Genomic DNA, 25,075 nt, shown 5'->3' with positions numbered 1-25,075 from the left:
AACATGCATAATATGATAAGAAATATGATTGGTCGCGCACTTCCACAAATACCCTTGCAGCAGCCTTTGCTGTGTGGCTTTCTCTAAGCATAGAGACACTCTGGAGGGAAAGGGAAAGGTGCTTGCTCTGCTACTTAATATCCACTAGACAGCTTCTTTTTGCGTCCCTTCTTCACACAACCTTAATTAAAACAGCCTCTTGAATACGGTGGAGCCCTACTTAGAAAAAATAGAGGCGAACGTGCCGCATCGATCGACTGCCCTACCACTAAGCGCCATGGCTGGGGCGCGCGGAGAAAGGGCGCATTGTTCGGCCTGTGCTTTACTGTGCCTGCCTGTTCTTCAGGATGAACGACTCTTCCGAGCATGTCCTTGCTTTAGCTGAATGGTGTTTTTTTTAGGTTTCCTCATCAGCACGGCTTGAAGTTTATATGAAGTAACTCCGCATATTTGCTTTAGAACTCAAAGCTCTCCATTCATGGTGGCTGTTGTGTCTGACTGAAATTCTCGATAAATAGATCTCGGGTTCGGCACCTTCGAGCATAAGAAGTAGAGGTCAAATGTGAATAAGGTTGAAAATATGGTATCCGGGTTATTTCGGTCGTCGTTACAAGAACCGCTTTTGTTCAAACGATTTATTCGACGGATATTGTTTATTTTTGCTGTAAGGCAGTACCTTTGCTTTTTTGAAAAGTAAGAATTATTTAGGCGTGAATGTGCTGTGTGCAAAAGCAATAAACAGCGAAGAAACACGAAGTTTAACATCTCAAAATTCACATAGGGCGGATGGAGTTGGGATAGCCAGGGTACGCCAGAGACTGAGGTAGGTTGCTTTAGGAGAAAGGTGGCCTGGGGAGCTCGCAGTCAGTCTGATGTTTCTGTCCGTGTCCTGGCAGCTGGCCTGGGGGATGACATATTGTACTCTATTGTGAAAGCTAAAGAGAGTTTCCATAATGAAGGCTATGATGAAGGTTATTTTGTATGAATACAGGCTGATTTAATTGAGGGACATCAATATGGTGCAGTGAAAGTTGCTAAAATTGGATTTGAGATTGAATTTTGTGTTGGTTTTGCCCTAATCGAGAAGAGTATTATCCACTTGGGAACCAATGAGGATGACCAGCTCAGCAAAAAATTGAAGGTTCTGGATTCCTTGGAAGGAATAATATAAAGAATCCCCTTGGAAAGCTGCCACCAATGATAAACTCCAAAAGACCCTCAACAAGGTTACAGGAAAATTTAAGGAATTGTGCTTGTAGCAGGCATGCTTGGATAAGTATGTCAAACTTCTCCTAGTTCCAAGCTAATTTAACAGGTTTACTGTTTAATGGGACACGCCTCTTTGGGGTTAGGGCATATTTGTTGCTAGAGTGTTTTAAAACCAGTAAAGCGAAGTCCTACGTCTTGGGATGCTCACTACCTCCCCCTGGATGCATGCTTCTATACATCTATCCTACGGTTAGATGTATCGGTAGTCCTTGTGCTTTATGGTGGGTTCTACGGACTACCAATTTCCAGTGCTCCCATTTGGCTTAATATCAGTGACTCGAATCGTCACAAAATTCATGGCTGCAGCTTATCCCCCGAAAATCCGACATCCCAATTTTCTCATACCTGCATGACCAGCTAATTAAAACTGGGTTGCCAGAGGTGGTAACTCACCATCTGCAGCCAACAGTATCCCTGCTGTTCAACCTGGGCTTTTCGATCAACAAGTCCAAATTACACCAGAGCCCCTCCCAGGGACTCTAGTTCATAGGATCAGTGCTGAATAGCACACTTCTCTGTCCTTTTCCATACCCTCAGAGGATAGCAACATCTGGGAAATGGTTCCATATTTCTGGCAAGGTATGAGTATTCCTATTACGAGAGTTCTCTGATTCCTTTCCTGGATATGCTGGCTTCCTACATTCACCTAGTCCCACATGTACGTTGGCACATGAGGGCCTAGCAGTGGTGCTTCCTCTCACAACGGTGGTAATACGGAAGAGACCTTTTGGACTCCATTGTAATCTCCTCTATTGCAGCAGTGGAGGTAGCTTGATGGGGGAATGAGGCAAACCTGAATTGTGGGGTCACCTTTTCTACTACAGCGGTGACTACTGTAGTTGGGGATGTTTCCACTTCTGGGTCAGGGTGCTCATCTGCAGAATCTGGAGATCAGAGGCCTCCTGTCTCCGAAAGAAGAGGTTGCCACATAAACCTGTTAGACCTGTGGGCAATTCAGCTGGTGCGCAAGGCCTTCCTGCCTTCCATTAAAAGTCGGTCCATCAAGAAATAGAAATTTATGGACAACACAACAGCAGTGTGATAGGTAAAGAAGCAAGGAGGGAACTAGGATCTCACCTCCTTTGTCTGGAAGCATTAAGACTGTTGTCTTGAATACACTGTCAAGGGATCAGGTTAATCGCTAGTTACCTAGAGAGATCTCTGAGCTGGCAGCATGAGCCAGCATTATCTTGTCGATCACAAGTGGTGTCTCTTACCAGTAGTAGTCCAGGGAAAGTCAACCAAGCGGGGCACCCCTCAATTGGACTTATTCATCTCCTCAGAAAATGCTCACTGGCAGCATTTCTGTGCCCTCCATCATCCATTGAGGGAAGCATTGAAGGGACGCCTTTCCGTTAAAGTGTAAGTTTCAGCTGCAGTATGTGTTTTCAACCATACATACACTTGATTCCTCGAGTTCTGAGGAAGATTCATCAAGACCCAGACCCAAGTGATTCTAATTTTCCTGGATTGGCCAAAGAGGGTTTGAACTCAGACCTTTGGCACTTCTCCATATGTCCCCATCTTAAGTTGCTACTCAGATCGGATCTTCTCTACCTGTCAGGGGAATAGTTCTGCACCATAAGTCACCTACATGACAGGAAATTGAGCAGGGATGTCTGAACTCCTTTCAGTTTCCACTGAAGGTGGCAGACATCATATTGTAACAGCTTCCCCTCTCTACCAGCTGTGCCTAATCTGGAAGATGAAGTGCAACATGGACCCCTTAGATGCTAAGTTGCATCAGGTATTGCAGCTCTCTCTCTCTTGCCCAATGGGGTTGGCTATCAGTGGGTATTTAGATGCATTGTCGGCATTCCTTTGTCCTCTATACCAACCTTCCTTGTTTAAGTTCCCTGATTGTCTTGCATTTCTTAAAGGGATTGACAAATCTGTACCAGATAGCTCAGTTTGTTGTCCCTCAATGGGATCTCAGCCTCGATTTGACTTTTGTTATGGAGATTGTTTGAGGCCCTGCATAGTTGTCCTTTGAGAATTAGTGTTCAAAAGAGTCGCTTTAGTGGACATTAGTTTGGCCAGACAGGTTAGTGAGTTGCAGGCTCTGGACTCTCATTCACCCTTTGTTAGAAATGGGGTCTTTAGTTGGCAGTCAGGTTACCCCCCTATCCAAGCAAGGACCCTCACTCTAGTCAGGGTAAGTCTTACACAATCCAAATTATCCTGTGCCCACCCTCTGTTAGCTTGGCACTGAGCAGTCAGGCTTAACTTAAAAGGCAATGTGTAGAGTATTTGTGCAATAAATGATGCAATAACACAGTAGAACACCACAAAAATACACCACACAGTGTTTAGAAAAATATATAATATTTATCTGGATAAATGCAGGTCAAAACGATTAAAATGCAATAAGTATATTTTGAGATATCACTGTAAAAATGATATAAAGTGTCTTTTAGTCTCTTAAAGCAACACATGTCTCTTGCAAGCATAGAGTACCTGGTTTGTGTTCAGAATCTCCGCAAAGAACCGCAGAGGAGGAAATGCGTGGAAAACAGGGAGGTGTGCGTTGATTTCTCGGGCCGCACACGGCGATTCGACATTTATTTTTCATGCAGGGAAGGCTTTGCGTCGATTTTTGGTGCTCGGCCTTGGATCCTCTTCGGGTTAGTGGGTTTTCAAATGCCCCAGGGATGATGCGTTGAAATCCGGCACTGGCAGGATGAAGTCACAGGGTCTGCGTCGATCCGGCAGGCGTTGCGTGGAAATTTCTACCGCACGGCAGGTGCTGCGTTGATTCCTCTCAGGAAGTCGGGCTGCGTCGTTCTGGCTTGACTTTGCGTTGATCCAGTGGGCCGTGCGTCAATTTTCCGGTCGCTACACTGGCTCTGCGTCGATCTTCTTGCAAAGTCCGGCTGCGTTCGGTGTGCGGTGAATTTTTCACTGCGATGCAGGCTGTGCGTAGCTTTCTGCCAGCTGTGCTTCGATTTCAGCCACAAAGGGAGTTCTTCTTGCAGTAATGAAGTTGTTGGTCCTGAGACTTCAGGGAACTGAAGGCAAGCTCTATCCAAGCCCTTGGCGAGCACTTCTCAGCACAGCCAGAGAGCAGCAAGGCACCAGGGCAACAGCAAGACAGCAGTCCTTCACAGAAAGCAGTCAGGTGAGTCCTTTGGGCAGCCAGGCAGTTCTTCTTGGCAGGATGTAGTTTACCTCAGAAGTGTCTGAGTTGGTAGGGTCAGAGACCGTGCTTAAACACCCAGATGTGCCTTTGAAGTGTGGGAGACTTCAAAGAGTGGCTTAGAAGTGCACAAGGTCACCTTTAAGTTCATTCCTCTCTGCCAGGGTCCCAGTACAGGGTGTGGTAGCCCTTTGTGTGAGGGCAGGTTACTGTTCTTTGACATGTTAGTGTCAGGCCCTCCACCCTCCCAGCCCAGGAAGACCCATTCAATATGCAGATGTATGAAAGTGTGACTGAGCATGCTGTGTTTGGGGTTTTCTGAGTGAATGCACAAGGGAGTTGTCAACTAAACCTAGCCAGACGTGGATTGGAAGGATTTGAGTGTAGAGAAATGCTCACTTTCTAAAAGTAGCATTTCTAAAAAAGTAATATACAATCCAACTTCACCATTAAGCAAGATTTTGTATCACCATTCTGGCCATACTAAATATGACCTGGCTACTCCTTTCAGATCAGGATCTACCACTCAAACAGTATATGAGGGTAGCCCTAATGCTATCTTATGAAAGGAGCAGGCCTCAAAGCAGTGTGAAACGAATGTAGGAGTTTTACACTACCAGGACATATAGAACACACATGTTCATGCCCTGTCTTTTACCCATATAGCACCCTGCCCTAGGGGCTACCTAGAGCTTACCTTAGGGGTGTCTTATATGTAGGAAAAACAGGAGTTTAAGGTTTGGCAAGTACTTTTAAATGCCAAGCTGAAGTGGCAGTAAAACTGCACACACAGGCCCTGCAATGGCAGGCCTGAGACATGGTTAGGGGGCAACTTATGTGGGTGGCACAACTAGTGCTACAACCCACTAGTATCATTTAATTTACAGGCCCTGGGCACATGCAGTGCACTTGACTAGGGACTTACGAGTAAATTAAATAAGTCAATTGGGTATGAGCGAATGTCACCATGTTTTAAGGAGAGAGCATATGCATTTCAGAACTGATTAGCAGTGGTAAAGTGCGCAGAGTCCTAAAGCCAGCAAAAATTAGGTCAGGAAAAAAGTAGGAAAGCAAAACGTTTGGGGTTGACCCTGCGGAAAGGCCATTTCCAACACTCTTCATCTCCTTTTATTCTAACATATTGGTGTCACAAACCAGAGCTTCTTTCCTGCCAAAAATGGTGACTCCCTTTCACCTTAGTCAATCCATCACCCTCCCTTCCTTTTATCCTATGCCCCATCCCACAAAGGAGAATTGATGAGATAAGTTGGACCATAGGCAGGCGGTCCGCTACTATCTTGATTGAACCAAGGAAATACAACAGGATGACCGGCACTTCATGGGCTATGGTGGTATCAATAAATGGAAAGGGGTTCAGATGACAACAGTTACCCACTTATTCTTTGTATTAGGATCTACTGTGCTTTGGCCAAAGAAGACCCTCTGGATGTGATCAGTACTCATTCCACCAGAGCCAAATTATCCACTGCTACTCTTACCAGAGGAGTGCCAGTTGCAGAGATTTACAAAGCAGAGACGTGGGTATCTCTGCACATCATTGCCAAATATTTGTGTTTGAATTGTGAAGTGTGCAGGAATGGCCCTTCGCTGGATCCATCCTGCCAGATTTTCTGTTTTAACCATCAATCAACCATCCTCTGGGGCAGGGTAATGCTTTTGAATTCAGTCAACTTGTGAGGAATCTTCAGGTAGACGTTTTCAACAGAAGAAAGTCACTTGTGGTAAATATCTTTTTAGCTGATACTCTTCCTACCAGCAGATTCCTCACCATCCATCCCATCTTTGATGGATGAGTTATAGAGAAAGATAGTAATGTCCTAAATAATTTTTGGTACTGTACAACAGTATTGATGCCTCTCTGTTTGCACTGCTCAAAGGTGAAGAAAAATGGATGGAAACTGATGTTGCTATGTAGTGGTCAGTGCTGTGTGACTTTGATGACATCACCTGCTACCACTTTTGGTGTTGATACGAAGCCAGAACCTCCTACCGGTGACGAGGTAATTTTGAAGTTTCTGGGACCAGTCTGGCATCTGGGAATATTCTACAGGTGGGAAGATTCACCAGAAAGATTCTTACTGGAGGTAAGTAACATTTTCAGGTGGACATCTGGTGTGTGGGAAGGCTAACCTAGCCCTTGTGGGATTTGAACTAAAGACTACAGGCCCGAGAAGACGTCAATTGGTAGCATTTAACTGACCTTGGCACTGGGCAAGAGTTGCTCTTGCTAGTTAAATTGGTAGTAGATCCTTACAAACTAAACACCATAATCTGAGCGCCCTGCTTAACATCTTTCTTAGTCTTGCTGAAACACCTTGCTGTCAATTTACTCCGTCTCATTTCGGTTTATTTTGGCTTGCGTTGAGTGCCTTAGAGAGCATGTGGCAGTTTAAAAAAACAAAAAAAGCATCTTAAGTGCAGTGTAAACAAATTAAAGAAAAGACGGCTGTTCTTAGGAGCTAGACTGAAACGGCTATTTGAGTCCCTCTTGTAATGCTGACCTGAAATTACTTGTATTAGAACTACTGGACATGCAATCTATTGCATTGTTTATATAGAGTTTGCAATCTGTATGTGGGGGGCTGATGTCTTTGCTTACAAGGTTAGCATGTTACACTGAGTGCAGTGTGTTGTTGAAAGTGTATTGTCTTTGTTTTGAATCTGTGTGGTAAGTGTTTCTATATTGTACGTGTTGACCATCGTGGTGCGTTTAGCATACTATGGGATGCAGCGCTTAGTGTGACGTATGAAGAAGTGTGAGAGACAGACGCACATTTTATGGTTTTCAGTAAGCTTGCAGCTTTGAAAACCTTTGCAGTTCCCTATATGGCATTTGTTATAATCATATTCTACTTAACTGGTTACTGCACTTTGATGTCTGTTGTTTCAGATTTATGGTCATGAGCAGGCATAGTTTGGAGAAAGATGAGGCAAAGAGAACTGCTGCATGCCTTTCATGACATGCAGGCGGTGCAGCTGCCTTGTATGGGCTAGCTTTGCAACAAGGCTGTCGCCAGACAATTATGTGAGAACCACCAGGCGATAGGCTTTGGATCCACCCACACAGGAGCCAGCAGTACATGTTTTTGGTTGGGCAGAAGTTGTGTGCTTCCACTAAAAAGTGCTTGCCCTCCACACAGCAGAGCAGTGATCATTTAGTTTGTTTTTCAAACTGCCTGAGCTTGAACTTTCAGGGCCACGCACATGCCTTTGTAATGCTATTAAAGTGTTTTGGGTATCTAGATAATATATGTATGGCAGCAGCACAGATGGACAGATGGGAGAGTAAAGTCAGTAGCGTACATGGATGTTCAGGCATGACTTAAAGTGCATTCCTAAGCCTGACCTATTGACATTACCAGTGTTTGTTTCCTTTTCTAATGGAAACCCTTAGCTCCATATTAACGTCTTGTTGTGTGCTAGGTTGGACCCGTGCACGTGAAAAAGCAGGTGTGGAATATTCTTCTGACCTACAATTCCTCAGGCCCTTCCTCCTCTTTTAAATTACTTATTGCAGTGTAAAGGTGGTAGATTGTTCTGCAACGTGAAACAAAGATCTGAGAATTATCTAAAGCTTGATTGTGCTATTGATCATCACTGACCTTTGGAGAATAAATTCAGATTTTTCATTTATTTTACAAAATGCTGCTTTCCATTACTATGGCACTGTCCCTCTAAAATAGATTGCATTGCAGGCGGGACAGTCTCTTAAATCGATCTCACCCTTTCTGGTGAAAGTGCACTACTCCCAGTTGCTTCATCGTTTTTCACCCCTCGTATCACAGTCTCTTACCATTGTTGGTACACTTAATTGGTTGCTTGTGCTCTTAAACTCTGTTCCTACCTCAGGGGAAGAGTTGGGTGCACAGAGCTTGATTTTTATTTTTATTTTTTGTTCGTAGTGGGTACAATGGCAAATACAGTTTCTATAAATGTGTACCCCAGCACCCTAAGTTGTCTTGTTTTATTTAATGTTCATTTCTGTCCTTATGTGGCAGTCATCTGTTTTTAGTTGCGCTAGGAAGGATTGTGTAAGTAGTTTTCATTCCCTTTGTTCCAGATAGTAGGGTACATGTGGAGATGGTTCCAAATTAGATGTGTTAGTTGCCTCTAACCAATTCTGCCAAAAAGTCTACACTGATCAATGTCGTCTTTGACTACATCTTTGAAGTACCTGAAAGTGTCTCACATTTGCCCACTTATGGCTTGCCTCAGTTTCAAACATTAAAGGTGGCAGGAAGTTGTTTGACACATTTTCTGTTCGTAGTCTGTTTGTGTTTGCCCAACAGGGTTTATCCAGTATGGCAGTTTTAGCAAGTGTGCCCACACTTTAGTGAACTTGTGATGAAGACAAACTATGATGCTCAGGAATCATTCAAATCAGCCCATTGACAGTTCTGAAGGATTGAATTGGAAGCAGAGTTAATAGGTCAGGGTGAAATTTCTGTTATGCTATCGTAATGTTGCATATTTTCATATTACGCTTGTTACCTGAAATTCCCAAAATTACACAGTTGTGCCACGTTACAAAATTATGCTGTGCACATGGCAAAATTTTAGCACGGGAGCAACATGAATGGACCCGAATGTGAGTGGCTGTTCTTACTTAGCACGTATTTTTCACTATTTGTTTTTAGTCCCAAATGTGTCCTCACATCTGAAAAGGACAGGAGGCTAATTTTTTTTTTTGTTGTGTGGAATTTTGCATAATAATGCAAAAGCAAACTACGCGAAATTCTGCACATCGCTCGTTATTAACTGATTTCCATTGCTGATTTGTTATCAAAGCGCTATAATCCATCATATTCACAACAGCATTCTCTGGCTAAAACAGTATTACCTTCAACCATGCATAAGGCAATGCTAATGTTTGTAGTTATAACACTAAGGAGATGTTCAACCCAGTCCACTAGGAATTCGTTTTGCCACTTAGAAATAGCCACAAAGTTGCATAGCTTTCAATATTTTAATTACGCTGCTCTTTGAGTGTAGGTGGCCATGAAGCAAATAACCTGTAAAGCGTGTGACCCCACGAGTGGTATGAGACAAGTTTGTCTTCTAACGCTTCTCCTGTTTCACGTAGTTTTTGAGTACTAGACAATCAACGCCTACCAGTTTCGTTTGTGCTTCTTTTGTTGCTAAACAGCTTTTATTTGGCAATGAAATATTACCTCAACATGTGCCATATAGGAAGTAGGGGATGTACTGGAAATTGAATTTGTCACATCCCGAAGGGCTTAGTGACTTAAAATAAACCTTCTTAAAATGAAAATAATGGTCAGACTCTAGTGAGTGGTGCGGAGTCAGCTCTTCGACTTGTTTTCAGTATCCTAGATAGATAAGTTGTGAATAATGCTAACTCTTTATATAATTTATATTATATTTTGAAGCATTGCATTCTTCTACCTGATTATGCTATGTGTATAAGCGCACTTTTACTGGGAAGGGTATGCTGGTGCTTCTCAGAAGAATCTTGCTCATTGGTATGAGGTGCATCTTTTAGGTCTCCTTCAATGAACAAGGGGTGTGAGGCTCCCGAGTGTTTACACCAACTTAGACAAGGTCTCAAATTTGTGTTCCACGTGGGCAACTATTGAGTAGATTAACCCCCGACATCCACAGTATAATAGAATTATACTAGTGGAGGTAGGTTATGCCTTGAAGATAAAGTGCAATTCCAAGATGGAAATCTAAAATTAGAAATTGATTTCAAGGAATTTTTAAAAATTATTTCCATCTGTTTTTTGTGTTTTCAGTTGTTGAAATAGTTGAACATACCAAGAAAGTCTTTGTGCGGTCTCTGCGGTCATGGAGCGACTTTGTCATGTTAATCAACCTTTTTTTCCTCTGCAAGATTGAAGACTTCACCTACCACTACTAGAGGACTATGTTAGCCTTGAAAAAGGCCTTGGCATGCCTGCCACAGTGGGTGAAACATGTGTTGGCTTCTTTTGTGTCTTACCTTGTATATTTCAACAACTAAAAACACAAAAATATTGAAATAAATCAAGAAACTCTTGGATATCAATTTCAAATTTCCATTTTTTAGTTTAACTGTTACATTCAAGGGCACAACATATCTCCATTACTATATCTTTTAGGTCTTACCTACTCATAGTTCTACCTATATGTTGTGAGAAGACTTGTACACTACCCATAGTTAAAGTGGGGTTTTGGTTCAGCCCATTGCTCATCATTGATTGGCCCTAACCCAGACTCGAAGCCAGCCTCAATAATGGCAAAGAACTCTTCATCATCATAAGTTCTACAACCCCTAAGCTGCCAACAAAATAATTCCAACCCAAGCACTCTGCAACAACCTCTCAAAGTTCTTCAGACAGAAGATTGGCACGATCTACAACACATTCAACTCACAGCATACTTATACAAACACCCAGCAGGACCACTCCCTCAATATCAAACATCAGCTAAACAACTGGAAACCCCTCAATTGAAGACACCACAGACCTGATGAAGGCCGTCTACTCAGGAGACCCCTAAGACCCATGCCCCCACCTCCTATACAATCTTGGAACCATCATCTTCCCTATGCTCACCTTTAGCATCAACACCTCCATAACCACTGCCACCTTCTTGTCTTGCTGGAAAAATGCAGAAGTCAGCGCCCTTTGGAAGAAACCAACAGCGGACCTGAACACCCTAAGAATCTACAGATCCATCTCACTCCTGCCTTTTCCAGCTAAACTCATGGAGAGAGCCATCAGTAGCCAATTCACAGCCCACGTAGAATTAATCACCTACTAGACAGCTCTCAATCCGACTTTAACATCAACCACTGCAGGGAAATGGCCCTCATTGCAGCAACCAATGACGTCAGAAGCATCCTCAGCCAAGGAGAAATGGCCACTCTCATCCTCCTCGACCTCTCTGCAGCTTTCGATACGTTCTCCTACAATTCTCTTATTAGAAATCTTCAGCACTTAGATACCCGCCCTCAAGTAGATATCCTCTTTGCTGACAGACAGAACTCAATGGATTAGAAACCCCCTCCCGACCTCAGAACCCAAGAAACTCATCTGCAGTGTCTGTCAAGGATCGTCTTTCAGCCAAACACTCTTCAGTGTATACCTAACACCCATTGCGGACATCATCACAGCTCACGGCACCAATGTGGTATCCTGTGCTGACAACAGCAAGTGCATCCTCTGCCTTACTGATTCAATCAGCACCGCCAAAGTAAAACTTAACCAACTGCAGGAGCTACATCGCTGCTTGGATGAAAACAACTGCTTTCAGCTCAACACTAACAAAACCGAAGTAATTATCTTTGGCAAAAAACACTCCCCTTTGGGACACCTATCTGTGGCCCTCTGATCTTGGAACACCTTTGGACCATGCTAAGAGTCTCTGGATTATCCTGGAAACCAACATCTCCATGAGCAGACAGATCAATGCCATAATCTCACCATGATTCCAAATCCTGCAAATGCTATGCAAGACTTTCAAGTGGATCTCACTTAACACCAAATGAGCAGTCACCCAGGCTTTTATCACAAGTTGACCTGGCTACAGAAACACCCTCTACTTTGGAATTCCAGCCTGTGTTCTGCACTGGCTTAAAACTACCCAGCACACCATCAGACTCCTCCTGAACATCCTGCGAACTTACCACATCTCTCCACACCTCAATCTCTGGTGGCTCCCAGTCCAGGAAAGTTCAAGCTGCTCAGCCATGCCTACAAAGCTCTTCAACACTAGTCCAGCATAATCAACCACCGCCTCTACTTCTATCAATCCACCAGACACCTTCGATCTGCATCCCAGGCAAGAGCAGACCGTCCTCGCATCAAGAAGACCAGAAGCGAAGGACGCTCCTTCTCATACCTAGCAGCCAAGACCTGGAACGACCTCCTGCAACAACTTTGAACCTCCCTCTCCCTCGTGGACTTCCATAGGAACCTCAAGATATGGCCCTTCCAGAAGAAACAGGCATGATCTGCCCCTTTCCCATCAGGCCTGGCCTACTCAGGATCTGGATACCCTCAGGGTGATTAGCCGATCTACAAATCCACATAACACATCCGTCTTATGTCCTTCTTATTCACTGGTTTTCCTTCCTCTTTTTGTGTTTTCCCCTCTCCTGGTGCATAGCGTCTTTATCATGATTACATAACGTCTATCCTTCACTGCTTACATTCAGGAATCTACATTTTATTTCTTTATCTTTAAGCAGACCATGCCAGTGCATGCATTTTCTCGCCATCTCTCTCCTGCTTCAGATTCCATTCCTGGTGCTCTGTGGTGATCCCAAGTCCCTCAGCTTGAGCATTGCTTTCACCTGCCCCTCCTGTCACACCGTTCCTGGTCCAGATCTGTTTTTTATTTTAATTCCCCCTGGCTACTCGCTTGCTTTTCCACACCCTCGTGCTCATTGGTGGTGATGACATTGGCTTGCTCATCTTGATCATCTGTTGCTCCTTCTCCCTCCCCCCCCCCCTTTTTGTTTTTTCATTTTAATCTTTTTTTTAACTTAAGACAGGCCTGCAGTTGCAATTAATTTGCTACTGGGCTGTTCCTTTTTGTTATGCATTTTCATGCAGTTTTTTATATATTGAAATTCATCATTTTAGAATGGCTAGTAACAAGGAAACAAATGGCTGGATATGTATGTATGTATGTATGTACGCATACACGCGTGCTCCTACAGCATCATACTGACAACAAAAGCCAAAAAGGCTGCAGCACTATGATGTGTTCTTCCACATGCATGGTAACATATGTGTTCAAAAGCTGGATTTTTGCCTTTTTAGGGTCGGGCTCACAAGCGCTCCGTCCCTGTTGTAATCTCTCTTTGGGCTTTGAACCATGCCCATGTCACTCCTGTCACTTTTATTGGTTCGTGGGCATGCCTTTTAAAATCCGCTTGATTTCATTAGTGAAAGGCATGCATACGTCATGCTTTTTCCAGTGTTTAGCCCTCCTCGAGCGCACTGGCCAACTACTGAAAACATACAAGGCTCCATGTTTTCAGCACCACTTTATCTTTTTATTTCCACGTAGTGCGATCGCGCTGGGTTTTACATAACGTGATCGTGCTCAGTTTTTTTGTTTTCAATTTCAGTACGATCGCCCTAATTTCTTTTTCTTTTAATTTATGTGGCAGGAAAAGTCAGGTTATGAGTTTTCAGCGCTAATAGCTAACTCAAGCAAATGCGAGGCCCATTGCATTGCAAATGCTTTTTTTTTTTTTTTTTTTGCCTATGCTCTATTTGACCTATGTCACAATAAGCATTGGCAAATCCAAAATGTCTGCTAACACCTTCCAACGGTTGCGAGTGCTTCCATTTCTTGGCGACATATATTTAATTGAAGTTTTTACTCTTTCTCACTTTGTTTAGACTACATACCATTCTCTTCTGTAAGTTTCGCAAACCAAGTGTCTCATATGCTATCTCATTGTTGGCTAGTCATATTTTATCAGGTCAAACTATTTTTAGTTGACAAAGAACAAGTGTTCTGTCCGGTCACATTTGCTCTGTGTTCAGAGACAGAGGTAAAAAGTCAGTTTGTCTTTTTATAATTCCTTTTCCTTCTGCCTGCACAGTTCCAGGATTTTGTAAGGTGAACTTTTTGAAAGGCTGCACAGTGTCATTTTTTTCCACATTTAAATAACTAAGTCAATTGTACAAACATTTCAAAATATAGTTCAGTAGTTTTGAAAGCCAATCTTTTTGTACTTCTGTATGAAGAAAAATATTTTAATAGGAAGAAAACAAATCAGAACACTTTACTTTGGGATGTGCAAAGGATAAATATGTTGATGACCCATAAATACAGGTTCTAACAGCAGTAACATATAGGCACAAACAAATCAAGTGAAGCTGAGACAAAAAACTTCATCTTGTAGAAAGTGACTTTGAATGCAGAGTAAATCTTGTGAGTTTCTGAAGCTTTCTTGAGTCTAGCCTGTAGTGGCAGGAACCACAAGGTCATTTGAGGTTCCCCGAGCGTGTACCAAAGACTTTGTTAGCTTTTGTACCATGTGGAACCAGTCCTGCCATATCCAGAAAGGTTATGTTGGCTCTGTGCCAATGTGTTCCCTCACTTCTGTAGCAGCAACCTGCAGATATTAAAGATGAACTGCTGTTGGTAACGTCAGGGGTGTGGAATTTAATAAAATATCTACTTGTCCATGGGATAGGTTGCTTCCTAAATCTACTTGTCCTGTAAAAAAAAATCTACTTGTCCCTTTGGTGCCATGTGGTGCGGCAACAAATTATTGCAGCAATCTCATTGTGTAAGAGCTCTGATAATAGCCTCTCTGCTTATGCCAGGGATAGTACTACAGTAGAGCTTGAATGATAGCAATTTCAAGCCCTACTATAGCAATTTCCTTATTTTGCCACCTTTGCACAGATCTACATACTGGGGCTGGAGGAAGCAGTAAGTAATAGCTCCAGAGCTGGAATGCCTTTGAGTCTGTGCAAACCTACTAACTTGCATGTTTGAACAATTTTCACCAGTTCTTTGCCAATCTTTTCCCATACTGAGAAAGGTTGGAAATTTACTCCTGATAAAGGCAGAAGAAGTTCTTCCAGGGTTGGGGAAAAAAAAGTGTTTGGTGGGAAAGTTAACTTGAAAACGCCTAATAGATTTTCGTATGAGCAAATCTACACATGCATATTTGTTTGTGCTATATTACAGTTTATAAATATTTTCTACGAGTACTATTTCATGGTCTACTTATGTACATTCTTGTGAATTCATAAGTCACTATTGCAAAAACATACACCATAAGTGCAGTTTTGTCACTTAAAAAAAAAAAAAGAATTGGGGCCCCTAGTTAGGACTAGCGTTAACCAAGACATTTTGTTTGTATTAAAACTGTATTTCTCTCTCTGTCCAGCTATCAGCTAGCTTCAATGTGAGTGATAGCATTCTGCTCTTCCAAAGGGAGCATATTGGCACACAATGTGGATTTCTTCTGTCAGGACCAACTGTGGTAGTGTGTGCTTTTTGAGACTTACTCCATTCATTGCCACATTAATGGTGCCAACTTGCTAAAGATTGCTTGAAATAAGTAGGTAGGGTGGTGAGCTATTTGTTCACTTATCTTGTGCTGCAAACTTTTTAAAAGACCGGATATAATTATCATGAAGCATGGAAAACATTTTTTTTTAAATTCTGATATAAACAGAGCAGTCTAATAAAGATATATTGTTTGTATTTCAGGTAAACGCCAGATTCACCACTTAGGAGTCCAGTTGCAGCTGAACCAACATTGCCTTGATACTGCGTTCAATTTTTTCAAGATGGCAGTAAGCAAGCACCTCACCCGTGGGAGAAAGATGAGCCATGTCATAGCTGCATGTTTGTACCTAGTTTGTCGAACAGAAGGAACGCCTCGTATCCTTTCATTTCATGCACTTGGCACACTTCCCAAGGCTGGTAAAACGCACCAACAGTCAGTACAGTTTTCAGGGATTCTGTGTAAACGGATAAAGGTTGTTCATTTGCTCCAAATCCAGTAGATCTTGTAGTTTGCGGACCCTACCTACTTGTTTCAGTGACCACATTGATAAAGCTGCAGTTCAGCTTGCCAATGTATAGTATCCTAAATAGTGTGGATATTTTAGGGCGATTAATCTTGATGAATTGTCTCAGAAATGTGAGATAGTAAACATAGATTCATTGGATGGGTGGGAATGATTGTCATGCTGAATCCATCAAATTTGCCTATTGTCTTAATATTTAAACTGAAAGTCACTACAGACCTTGTGGCTTAGATGTTGTAGATTTTAAGTCCTCTTGTTCCTCACTTCTTATTAAATAACGTTTTTGTGTTGAGCTACGCCTTGCAGAAGGCAGACCGGAAACAGCCTTATAACTTGTTAGCCTCTGTCTCCAGTTGATTCAGGTAAGGGTTTGGGGATTTAAATTATTTCTTTTACATCCCAGTCACACACAGATGCAAAAAGTCGCTTAATACATGTTTTATTCTTAAATAGTTTTTCCAATATCTAAACAGATTCTTCACATGTTTTTTCAAACAGATACTGATTGTCCCCCAACCTGCTTGCACTTGTTGCTTCATTTATGTATTTTAAGTCTTGAAAATCTAAACTCTATGTTTAGCATCCACATGAACAACGTCGTTATGCTATTTTTATTTTCGGAATGCACCTCATATGTATTAATATTATGGCTAAGAAATGGCTTTAACTTGTCATTTAGAATTTCTCAGTTAGGAGGAAAAGGGAGTAAATACCAATGTTTGTATAATTTGTTTAGGTTAAATGCAACATTATTGAATCATTTGTTCAAAATAAGCCTGCCATTCTCAACTTAGGCGAATATTTCGACAAACATTTACAATGCTATCAAATTGTTTTTAAAGCGATGACGACATTCTGAAGTTGAACAGAGCAAATAGGAAAGTAAGTGGATAACATTCATGGTAAAGATTATACCACACAATGTATGGATGTGTGCACACATGTCTATAAATTACAAAAGTAGAGATAAAACCTCTGTAATTATGGTCAGATCAGAATTTCACACATGCCAGACGTGGCACAGGGCCTGCCTTAGGCTTCGGCTGTGAGCAAAAAATAATAGTGGGCTGGCCTCCACTTCCTGTCCAAATGCCATACACAGTGTGGGCTGGCCATCCTCGGAGACTTGGTCACACAGACTGGTCAAAGACTAACCCCTCCAGCCGGTCCCCAGGTTTAGTTGACCACTAGTGGCGGGTTGAGAGTGCTCAATGGTAAACCTCCACTGCTCATGTCAAAAGGACTTGCACAGCGCGGTAAGGTATACTTCCATATCAGCTGGAAGTTACTGGCTGTAGTTCCTTACTGCATGTTTAAAATAAAACTTAGAAATACACTTTAAAATCTGTCACTTAAGTGTGGTTATGGTTACAAATGAAAACCGAAAACACTAATTTTTGAAAGTTATGGTTAGCGCTGCAATCCATATCTTGCACATCAAATGCAGTGCTTATGAGCTCACAAAAATATAACCAACAAATCATAAGAGCTCCTCATTTGGTTACTCAAAAAAAATTGTTTTATTATTGGTAGTGTAAATGCTAATGTGATTTATCTTACTTTTGCCTATATATCATCTGTAACTTGCTCTGTCATTTGGGGGAGAAGACATGACGTTTGCATAGATTTGGTCAGCTTTAACCACTTGTGGCTAATAAATACATATTTGTTAAATTTTCATTAGCAAGTAATTTTCAATTTACCGAAATGCCTGCCACTGTCCATGATGCAGTTACAAAATATATTAAAACTGCAGTAATTAATGTTTAATGGGTGCCACCTCTGATCATGGAGATAGGCTAGTTTGTGCTTGGAGAAATCTCGTGGTATTATTGCAGTACAATAATGTTCACTTGGCCGTAGAGCTTTATTAATTACATTTATTTGTATTTTGAATTTTAACTGTTGCCATCTTTTTATATCTTTACTATGCTGTAGAAATAGAAGTATACAGAAAGCCATACATATAGCTAATACTCTCCCTCTCTTCACCTCCCAAATAGGGTTTCTCGGTTCACATTTTCTGGGCATTTCTTGTTTGCTTGAAGCTGTCAACACTTAAAAGTCGGTTACAAAGCATCGTCTTGACCTGTGCACAATTGTGCAGAAATTCTTGAGTTGGAGTTCTCTGCCTCACTGCCGATAGGTGACATTCGTTTAATGTAGAAACATCCAGATTATTTTGCACCATCTGTTGTTTACTTTTAAAGTTCAGGTTTATGTTTTACCCTCGTGCTCCATACAATGTTGCTTTCAGGGACTCTTGCCACCTGGATGCCATCTTTGTTTAATTTAGATCTGTACTGCAGATATATTTAGCTGTTTGGAAATATATTGTTTTCAGAACAATATTACTGGAATATACTTAACATAGCTTAGTGTCATCTTCTTGCACTTGTTTGCATGACGTTCTTGTCCATCTCACTTCCATGTTTCTGATTCCCTCTTCTTAAGTATGCCCCGCCCAGAAGTAATTCATTCTCTTAGGCTTTTGATTGTCTGATGTATCCTTCCACTACTTATATCAGACCTTGCTTTGCTTTGCCTGGTAGGGACTACTTTTATTTCACCCCAATCCTCTTCTTTAATCCCTCCCTTTTTCATGGTCCAACCAGTGTCCTCTTCCTTTGTCAGCCCCCACTATCTACTTTGCTAACTGTTGGAGGCCACCTAAAATGTTTTTTCACCATTCCAAGATGGCCATGTGCACACCACGTGCAGTGTGCATCTTCAAGTGACTTTATTTTATTTAAACAAATGCCATTCAGATCAGGCCACCATGGATGCATGCACATCCTTGGCAGCCATATTTGATCAATATCTGTTAAAATACAACGAAGTGTTTTCAAATATGACTGCAATGGATCATTGGTTAGCTTCTTTGAACCGTTTTTAAAAAAACAGAACTAAATACATTCAAAGAGGGCCGCCATCTATGCATAGTCCATGGTGGTCATATCTTAATGCAATTTAAATATTTTAAGCCCGTTCCAAGATAGCCACTGCCTAGAACTAAACATAAATAAGTGTGTGTGTGTGTGTGTGTGTGTGTGTGTGTATATATATATATATATATATATATATATAATATAATATAATATTTTTATTTAAAGGCATTGATGGACACAAGATTTCATGACGTATACTTATTGACTTCAGTTTAAGAGCAGCCTTGATCAGGTTATAGAGTTCAATATCTGTTCCAAGGATCGACCAGGCAATATTTTAAATAGTTCCATCAGCGCAAATTTGATATGTGTGTTTTAACTCCCTGGATGTTTTAGCGGTTTCCTAGTGTTTTAGCATGAAAAAGAATACATCTGTGTTATCTTTTTTTTTTCCCCCTGAGTTACAATGATAGCCAACACCAAGCCTGTTTTTGTTGCCTTAAGTTAGTTGTCCAGTCTTTCAGTCTCCTATCTAGACTTCTGAATGATCTGCTCTTTGGGCATTCGTTCTTTCATTGTAGTAGTAAGATTTGCTGTTTTTCCTTTAATACATCAGGCTGCAATCACTGTGACCTGCATCTTACCAATATGGGCGCCCCAGTATTCCACTCATTTTCCTGCATGCCTTAGTGTTCTCTTCTCACTTCTAACAGTAGGTGTGGCAACATAATTCCAAGTTCTCTTTCCACACTGGATCCTACTTAAGCTCACTGTTTATTTTGCTCTTTTCCAATCCTAACACACTCCAAACCATGTTAACCTACCAGGGCATCTGTAGAACCAGATTGCTCTCATGCTATGCCTATTTTGGCAAGGTAGTGTAGTTTGCACTCCTCAGGCCTCCATAACATTTTGTTCACGTAAGCTATCCACGCCAAATTTACTTTCTTTTTTCCCCCTTTTTTTGGGGTTTTTAAAGGTACCCAGGGTTTGTGGATTCACCTGGAGGGGATTGAGAAATTAGACAGATATAGCAAAATTTTGTTTTTTGGGGGGAAAAATGGGAAACACATGCTGCAGAAGAAAGTGACTGCAAGTGGCATCAACAAAAGGTTTGGGGTGCTATAATCGCCGTCTTCCCAGCTATCAGGAACAGGCATACTTGATTCAGAAAACCTTTTTTACCACAGATTTGGCATTTTACTGGGGGATAGCCAATTTTTCCTATTTTTTGTGCTTTCTACCTCCTTCCAGTTTGTGGTAGAAACACGTGTGGAACCCATGGTGGATCCTGGAAAATTATACATTTGTGAAAACTAGACAAAATCCTGAATTCAGCAAGGGTTCATTTGTGTAGATTCTGAAGGTTCTCCTAAAGAAAATAAGTTTTGTAGTAAAAAGCAAATTAGTGAGACAAAAACAGCCATTTGTGACAATGTTTTCATTTGTAAATTCTCATCCCATTGGCCCATTTACAAAATCAATATACCTTTACATCTGCTAGACCCTTCTTCTTGCAGCAATATATAGGGTTAGTGTGTTTTCTAAGAACTCAATGTTATCAGAGCCAAACACTGAGCTGTAACTAGCAAAGATTTTTCATTGTGTACTGGTTATTCAGCAATTCATATGGAAACATATACATAGTGAAAAATAGGTACCAAGGAAACCTATGTATTTGCGAAATGGGCATAAGATATGGTGTTCAGAAGCAGCGGTTATATGCACATCTCTGAATTTGTGGATACCCATCTTAAAACGTGAATTAAAGGACATTTCTCAAAATGACTTCTTTCTTACATAGTCTTACATTTGGAAGGCGCAAATGCAGAGAAATACTAATGGTAATAATACTTTGTACTATTCTGTATTCCCTGAAGTATCCCCAAAAAATAGTACCTCACTTATGTGGGTAGAACTAGTGCCCTCAATAGGAAACGACCCAAACTGCAACATGGCCACATCACATTTTTCCACTGAAAACTGTCCCTTTTTATTTTGCATTGTGCCTGTCTGTGGATTTTGGGCCCTATCTCAACCAGCACCTAAGGAAACCTGTACAATGTTTTTAACACAAGACACCTCGAGGAATCCAGGATAGTGACTTGTGTGGCTCTCAGTAGGTCATGTTACCCAGAAACCTATGCAAAACACAAACTTTGAGTTAAAAAAAAAAAAAAAAAAAAAAGTCATTTTCCTCACATTTCTGTGATGGAACATTCGGGAATCTGCGGGAAACCCCAAACTTCCTTCTCTCCAATATTCCCCCAAATCTTCTGATAAAAATGGTACCTCACTTGAGTTGGTAGGCCTAGTGCCTGTGACAGAACAAATCAAACCAAGGTCAATGAGGGTCTGTTTGCGAGGAAGTAGGAAACACTGGGTGGTAGGAATGTTGTGGTTTCCTTCTGATTGTGGAAGAATATGGAACAGAAATGCAAAGAAAATGTGTGATTAGCTAAATTGTGAAGTTAGCAGGGCACTGTGGGTAAGAAAAGATGATGGCACCCATAAGAGGCAAACCAGCATGGACTCCTGTAGTGAATCCTAGGTTGTTTTAACAGGATAACAGGAGTTAGCTTAGCCGTAGGCTTGTAACCTCGTGCCCCCGTCACATAGTGACTTTTAACCTACTTAGCTTGCTCTGTCTTAGTCCATTTAATTATTTATTTCCTTTAAGATGGCGGCCTTGTTTATAGTTAGGCCACTTGTTATGAGTTTTATTATCAGTGTCACTGCGCCAAGGCGTCAAGATCAAGCACAAAAGACAAACAAACAGTAGGTGTTCACACTTAGGGATTTTCCCTCTCTATACTTTCGAGTGATTGTTGATATTAATTGCCGTCCCAAGCATGCCTGTTGTCTATTGTTTTGAATTACACCTACGTCAGGGGACCTTGTAGATCTGTATAAATACATCACACTTTAGACAGATAATCAGAGGGATTCCGACCAGAGGGCATCGCCACCATCGCTGATACCGATGCTGCAGTCATCTTGACGCTGACCCAGTCTTCGTGTCCCTGCGGAGTCTGAGATAGAGACCTCATTCCAAGGTAACGAGGGTTGGGGGCTCCTCTTATGGACATGGCTTTGGCAGATTAGATTTAGCAAACCCAGCTCTCCTTTAGGTAGGAGGTTAGGCCTATTCTCATTAGGGTATTAGGGCATATTTCATCTCATATATATATATATATATATATATATATATATATATATATATATATATATTTCTTTCATATATTGCAAAAATGGTGGGGGTCTTTATAACCATGACTCTCCTTCACAATACTGTTGCTTGGTATATTCATTATCCTAATCATTGCAGTTCACGCAACTTATCGCAAATTGCTGTTATGTTAAATAAAAACTATTATAACTTAACTGCATCTGTGTCATTGCCTTTGTTTGTATGAGACATAATATATCTGTGAGAAAAGGGTAATCTCCGTTTAACCACGACAACCCTGAGATATCTTATTCTGAGTCCATGCGTAAGCGACTGCCACAAATCACCTTTTACTATTGTGCTTCTGGTGAGGTACTGCTAGTGAGCCGGTAAGGTTTGGACAACAGTTGCAACTAGTTGTAGGAAAAGACTTAGTCACCTACAAACGAAAGTACTGTCATCCTGACACCAGCAGTCTTGCTCAGAGCAAGAGTCCAAACTACGACACTCCCATGGATGTCTAGTTTATGAAAATGTCTAGCTAGAGTTGGTAGATTTTCCTTAAAGACAATGTACACCCTGGCAGAGAAAGACAGAAAAGACAAACATTACTTCACAGCTGTCTGTTCCTCAAATACACACTCATACTGATTGGATTTGGCATGAGGGGTGAATTAAAGTTTCAAAATGTAAATTTATTAACAAGAGATTTCAGAAAAATGAGATGAATTGTTTATGATTGAAATAAAAAAAATAAAAAAAACTGAACCAGAGAATAGCAGCTTGTGAGCTGTAAAGCTGTAACAAGGCACCAACCTCTTTAAAGGCCATTCTTACACTTTCATTGCATGGCAAATTCAAAACAATCCACTCTGCCAGCAGCCGGCCCAGCACGTTACAACACTTGCATCAACAGAGCGCCATTGAATGGCCCATCACTTTCATATGCTAGGCCCACATGACTGACACTGCAATATCACTGTCTGTGTGGACTGGCATTTGACTAACACACACTAACACACACACACTAACACCCCCCCCCCGCCTACCCCCCCAAGTCAATGCACACTGCCAGCCCAGTTGCCAGTTTGTTTCCTCTTCCCCCCTCCCTACACCCACGCCACTAGCAAGGCGCCGGTTGTAGGAAAGAGACATCTTTCTAGCATAGTTACTCCCATGTTTTGCCTGATGTCAGTGTGTTTAGATGTAGTTCACTGGGATCCTGCTAATCAGGACCCCAGTGTCTGTGCTCCCTCATCTAAATTTGGTTGCTGGTAAACTTTTTACACCCACAATTGGCATGTGGTGCACTTATGTGTACGTCCCTAGTATATGGTACTTAAGTACCCAGGGCATTGGTACACCAGGGGTCCTTCATGGGCTGCATCATTTCACAACAGATATAAGACTTGCCTTATATCCTGGCCACTACACTTAGACACTATGAGTCACTCTGCGGGTAGGCCCTTTAGCTCAAGGGAAGGGTGCATGTCCTTAAGTGTAAGGGTACTCCTGCATGAGCAAGGTGCTACTACAGGCCCCATTGCCCCATTTCATGGGCTCTGCAAGTGTGGTATGTAGTGGACACTGGTCAACACGAGTGGTCTAACTACATAATGGCTTCTCCGAACCAAGGCATGTTTGGTATCAAACATGTTAGAATCATGCAGCTACACCGATTCCAGTGCTAGTTGCATGCACCCCGCCTTAGAACACCACCATTCAAGAAAAAGACTATAGGTGGTACGTACTTCTCCGTTCAAGCAGCCAAACTATGGAATTCATTACCCCCAACTATAAGAGCCACAGATAACTTTCTTGTCTTCAGAAAACTACTCAAAAGTTGGCTCTTTCCTTCATAACCACCATATTCAAACAAGTATGGACTGCATACGCCTATGTTGATAAATAATTTCTCTAATTGTCTATTTCTAGTTATGTATAGCTCTTTAGTATTATGTATTGCTACTATGTCATAACAATAAAATACACACACACTCTTTAAACCTGTTTGACTATGTATATTTAGTCATGGTTCTAAATATGTATTGTATGTACATATATGTGCATATGTGTGTGTATTCGTGTGTGTGTGTATATATATATATATGTATGTATGTGTGTGTGTGTGTGTTCTGTTCTTCGCATGTTCGCGGGTCATTGCATGGCTCCTGGGTGGGTTGTTATACTAGATATCTATGAATCCCTGCTCTCATCTTATCACACTTATCTACCCATCATATGTCATGTCTCTATCAATCTATCATCCATTCTGACTCATCCCAAATCCATTCTACTACTTTTATCTCCTAAATAACTCTGCCTAAGCTCTTCCCTCCGCTTTCACATCTAACTCACCAAACCTCACTCTACTACCATGACCTCCCAAACAACCCTACAAAATTCCCCCGCATTTATCTCACCCTGCTACTATGATCTCCCTAACCCTTACACAGACTCTTCCCTCCTCCACCCCTCCATTACTCCAGTCAATCTAACTAACAAACTCTCATATCCGCGGCTCAAATTAACTCATAATAATACTAAAACTATACTCATATTTCTCGATACTAATCCATCACTAGTTCTTGTTGGGTTCCGGAGGAGTGTGCTACTCGCCGAAAAGCTCTTAGACGCCTCATCAGAAGTAGTAAGCGCTATATAAATACTATTACAATACAATACCATGTACTGTGGTGGTTCCTTAGAGGAACACCCAGTTCTGCCTGTGCAGCCTTACGGGGTCTAGCTGCTAGCCAACGCTACTGCTGACCCCAGACACTGCCCTGCCCCCCCTGTCGTTAAGCCTGGTACAGGCTGGAGAGGCAGAACAAAGGATTTATTGCAAGGGAGAGGTGTGACTACCTTCCCCCACATATTAGGTGTCTGAGGGCTGGGGTGGGGTGGCCTGTGTGTGCCACCAGACTGCTTTGAAGGGCACATTTGGTGCCCTCCTTGCATAATCCGGTTTGCACCAGTTCTGGAACCCTTAGTTCCCGCACTGGTATAAACTGCACCAAGGACAAGGGAGTGACAACCTCCCTGTCCAGATCCTCCCTTAGAGGGGTGTTCAGAG

General features: G+C 41.8%; 1 protein-coding gene across 2 annotated transcripts in view; it reads left to right on the top strand.

The window, feature by feature from the left end:
- Nucleotides 1-25,075, top strand: part of BRF1 (BRF1 general transcription factor IIIB subunit) — an 870,857-nt gene that overhangs the window by 163,734 nt on the left and 682,048 nt on the right. For both annotated transcript variants that reach the window (XM_069207335.1, XM_069207334.1), the window contains exon 3: nt 15,620-15,793. In XM_069207335.1, coding sequence (XP_069063436.1) covers nt 15,620-15,793 — 174 coding nt within the window. The remainder of the gene's footprint in view (nt 1-15,619; nt 15,794-25,075) is intronic.

Source organism: Pleurodeles waltl, chromosome 9, assembly GCF_031143425.1.
Source record: "Pleurodeles waltl isolate 20211129_DDA chromosome 9, aPleWal1.hap1.20221129, whole genome shotgun sequence".
Taxonomy (NCBI): Eukaryota; Metazoa; Chordata; class Amphibia; order Caudata; family Salamandridae; genus Pleurodeles; species Pleurodeles waltl.
Note: the sequence above shows the minus strand (reverse complement) of the source record. Positions and strands in the feature narration are given on the sequence as shown.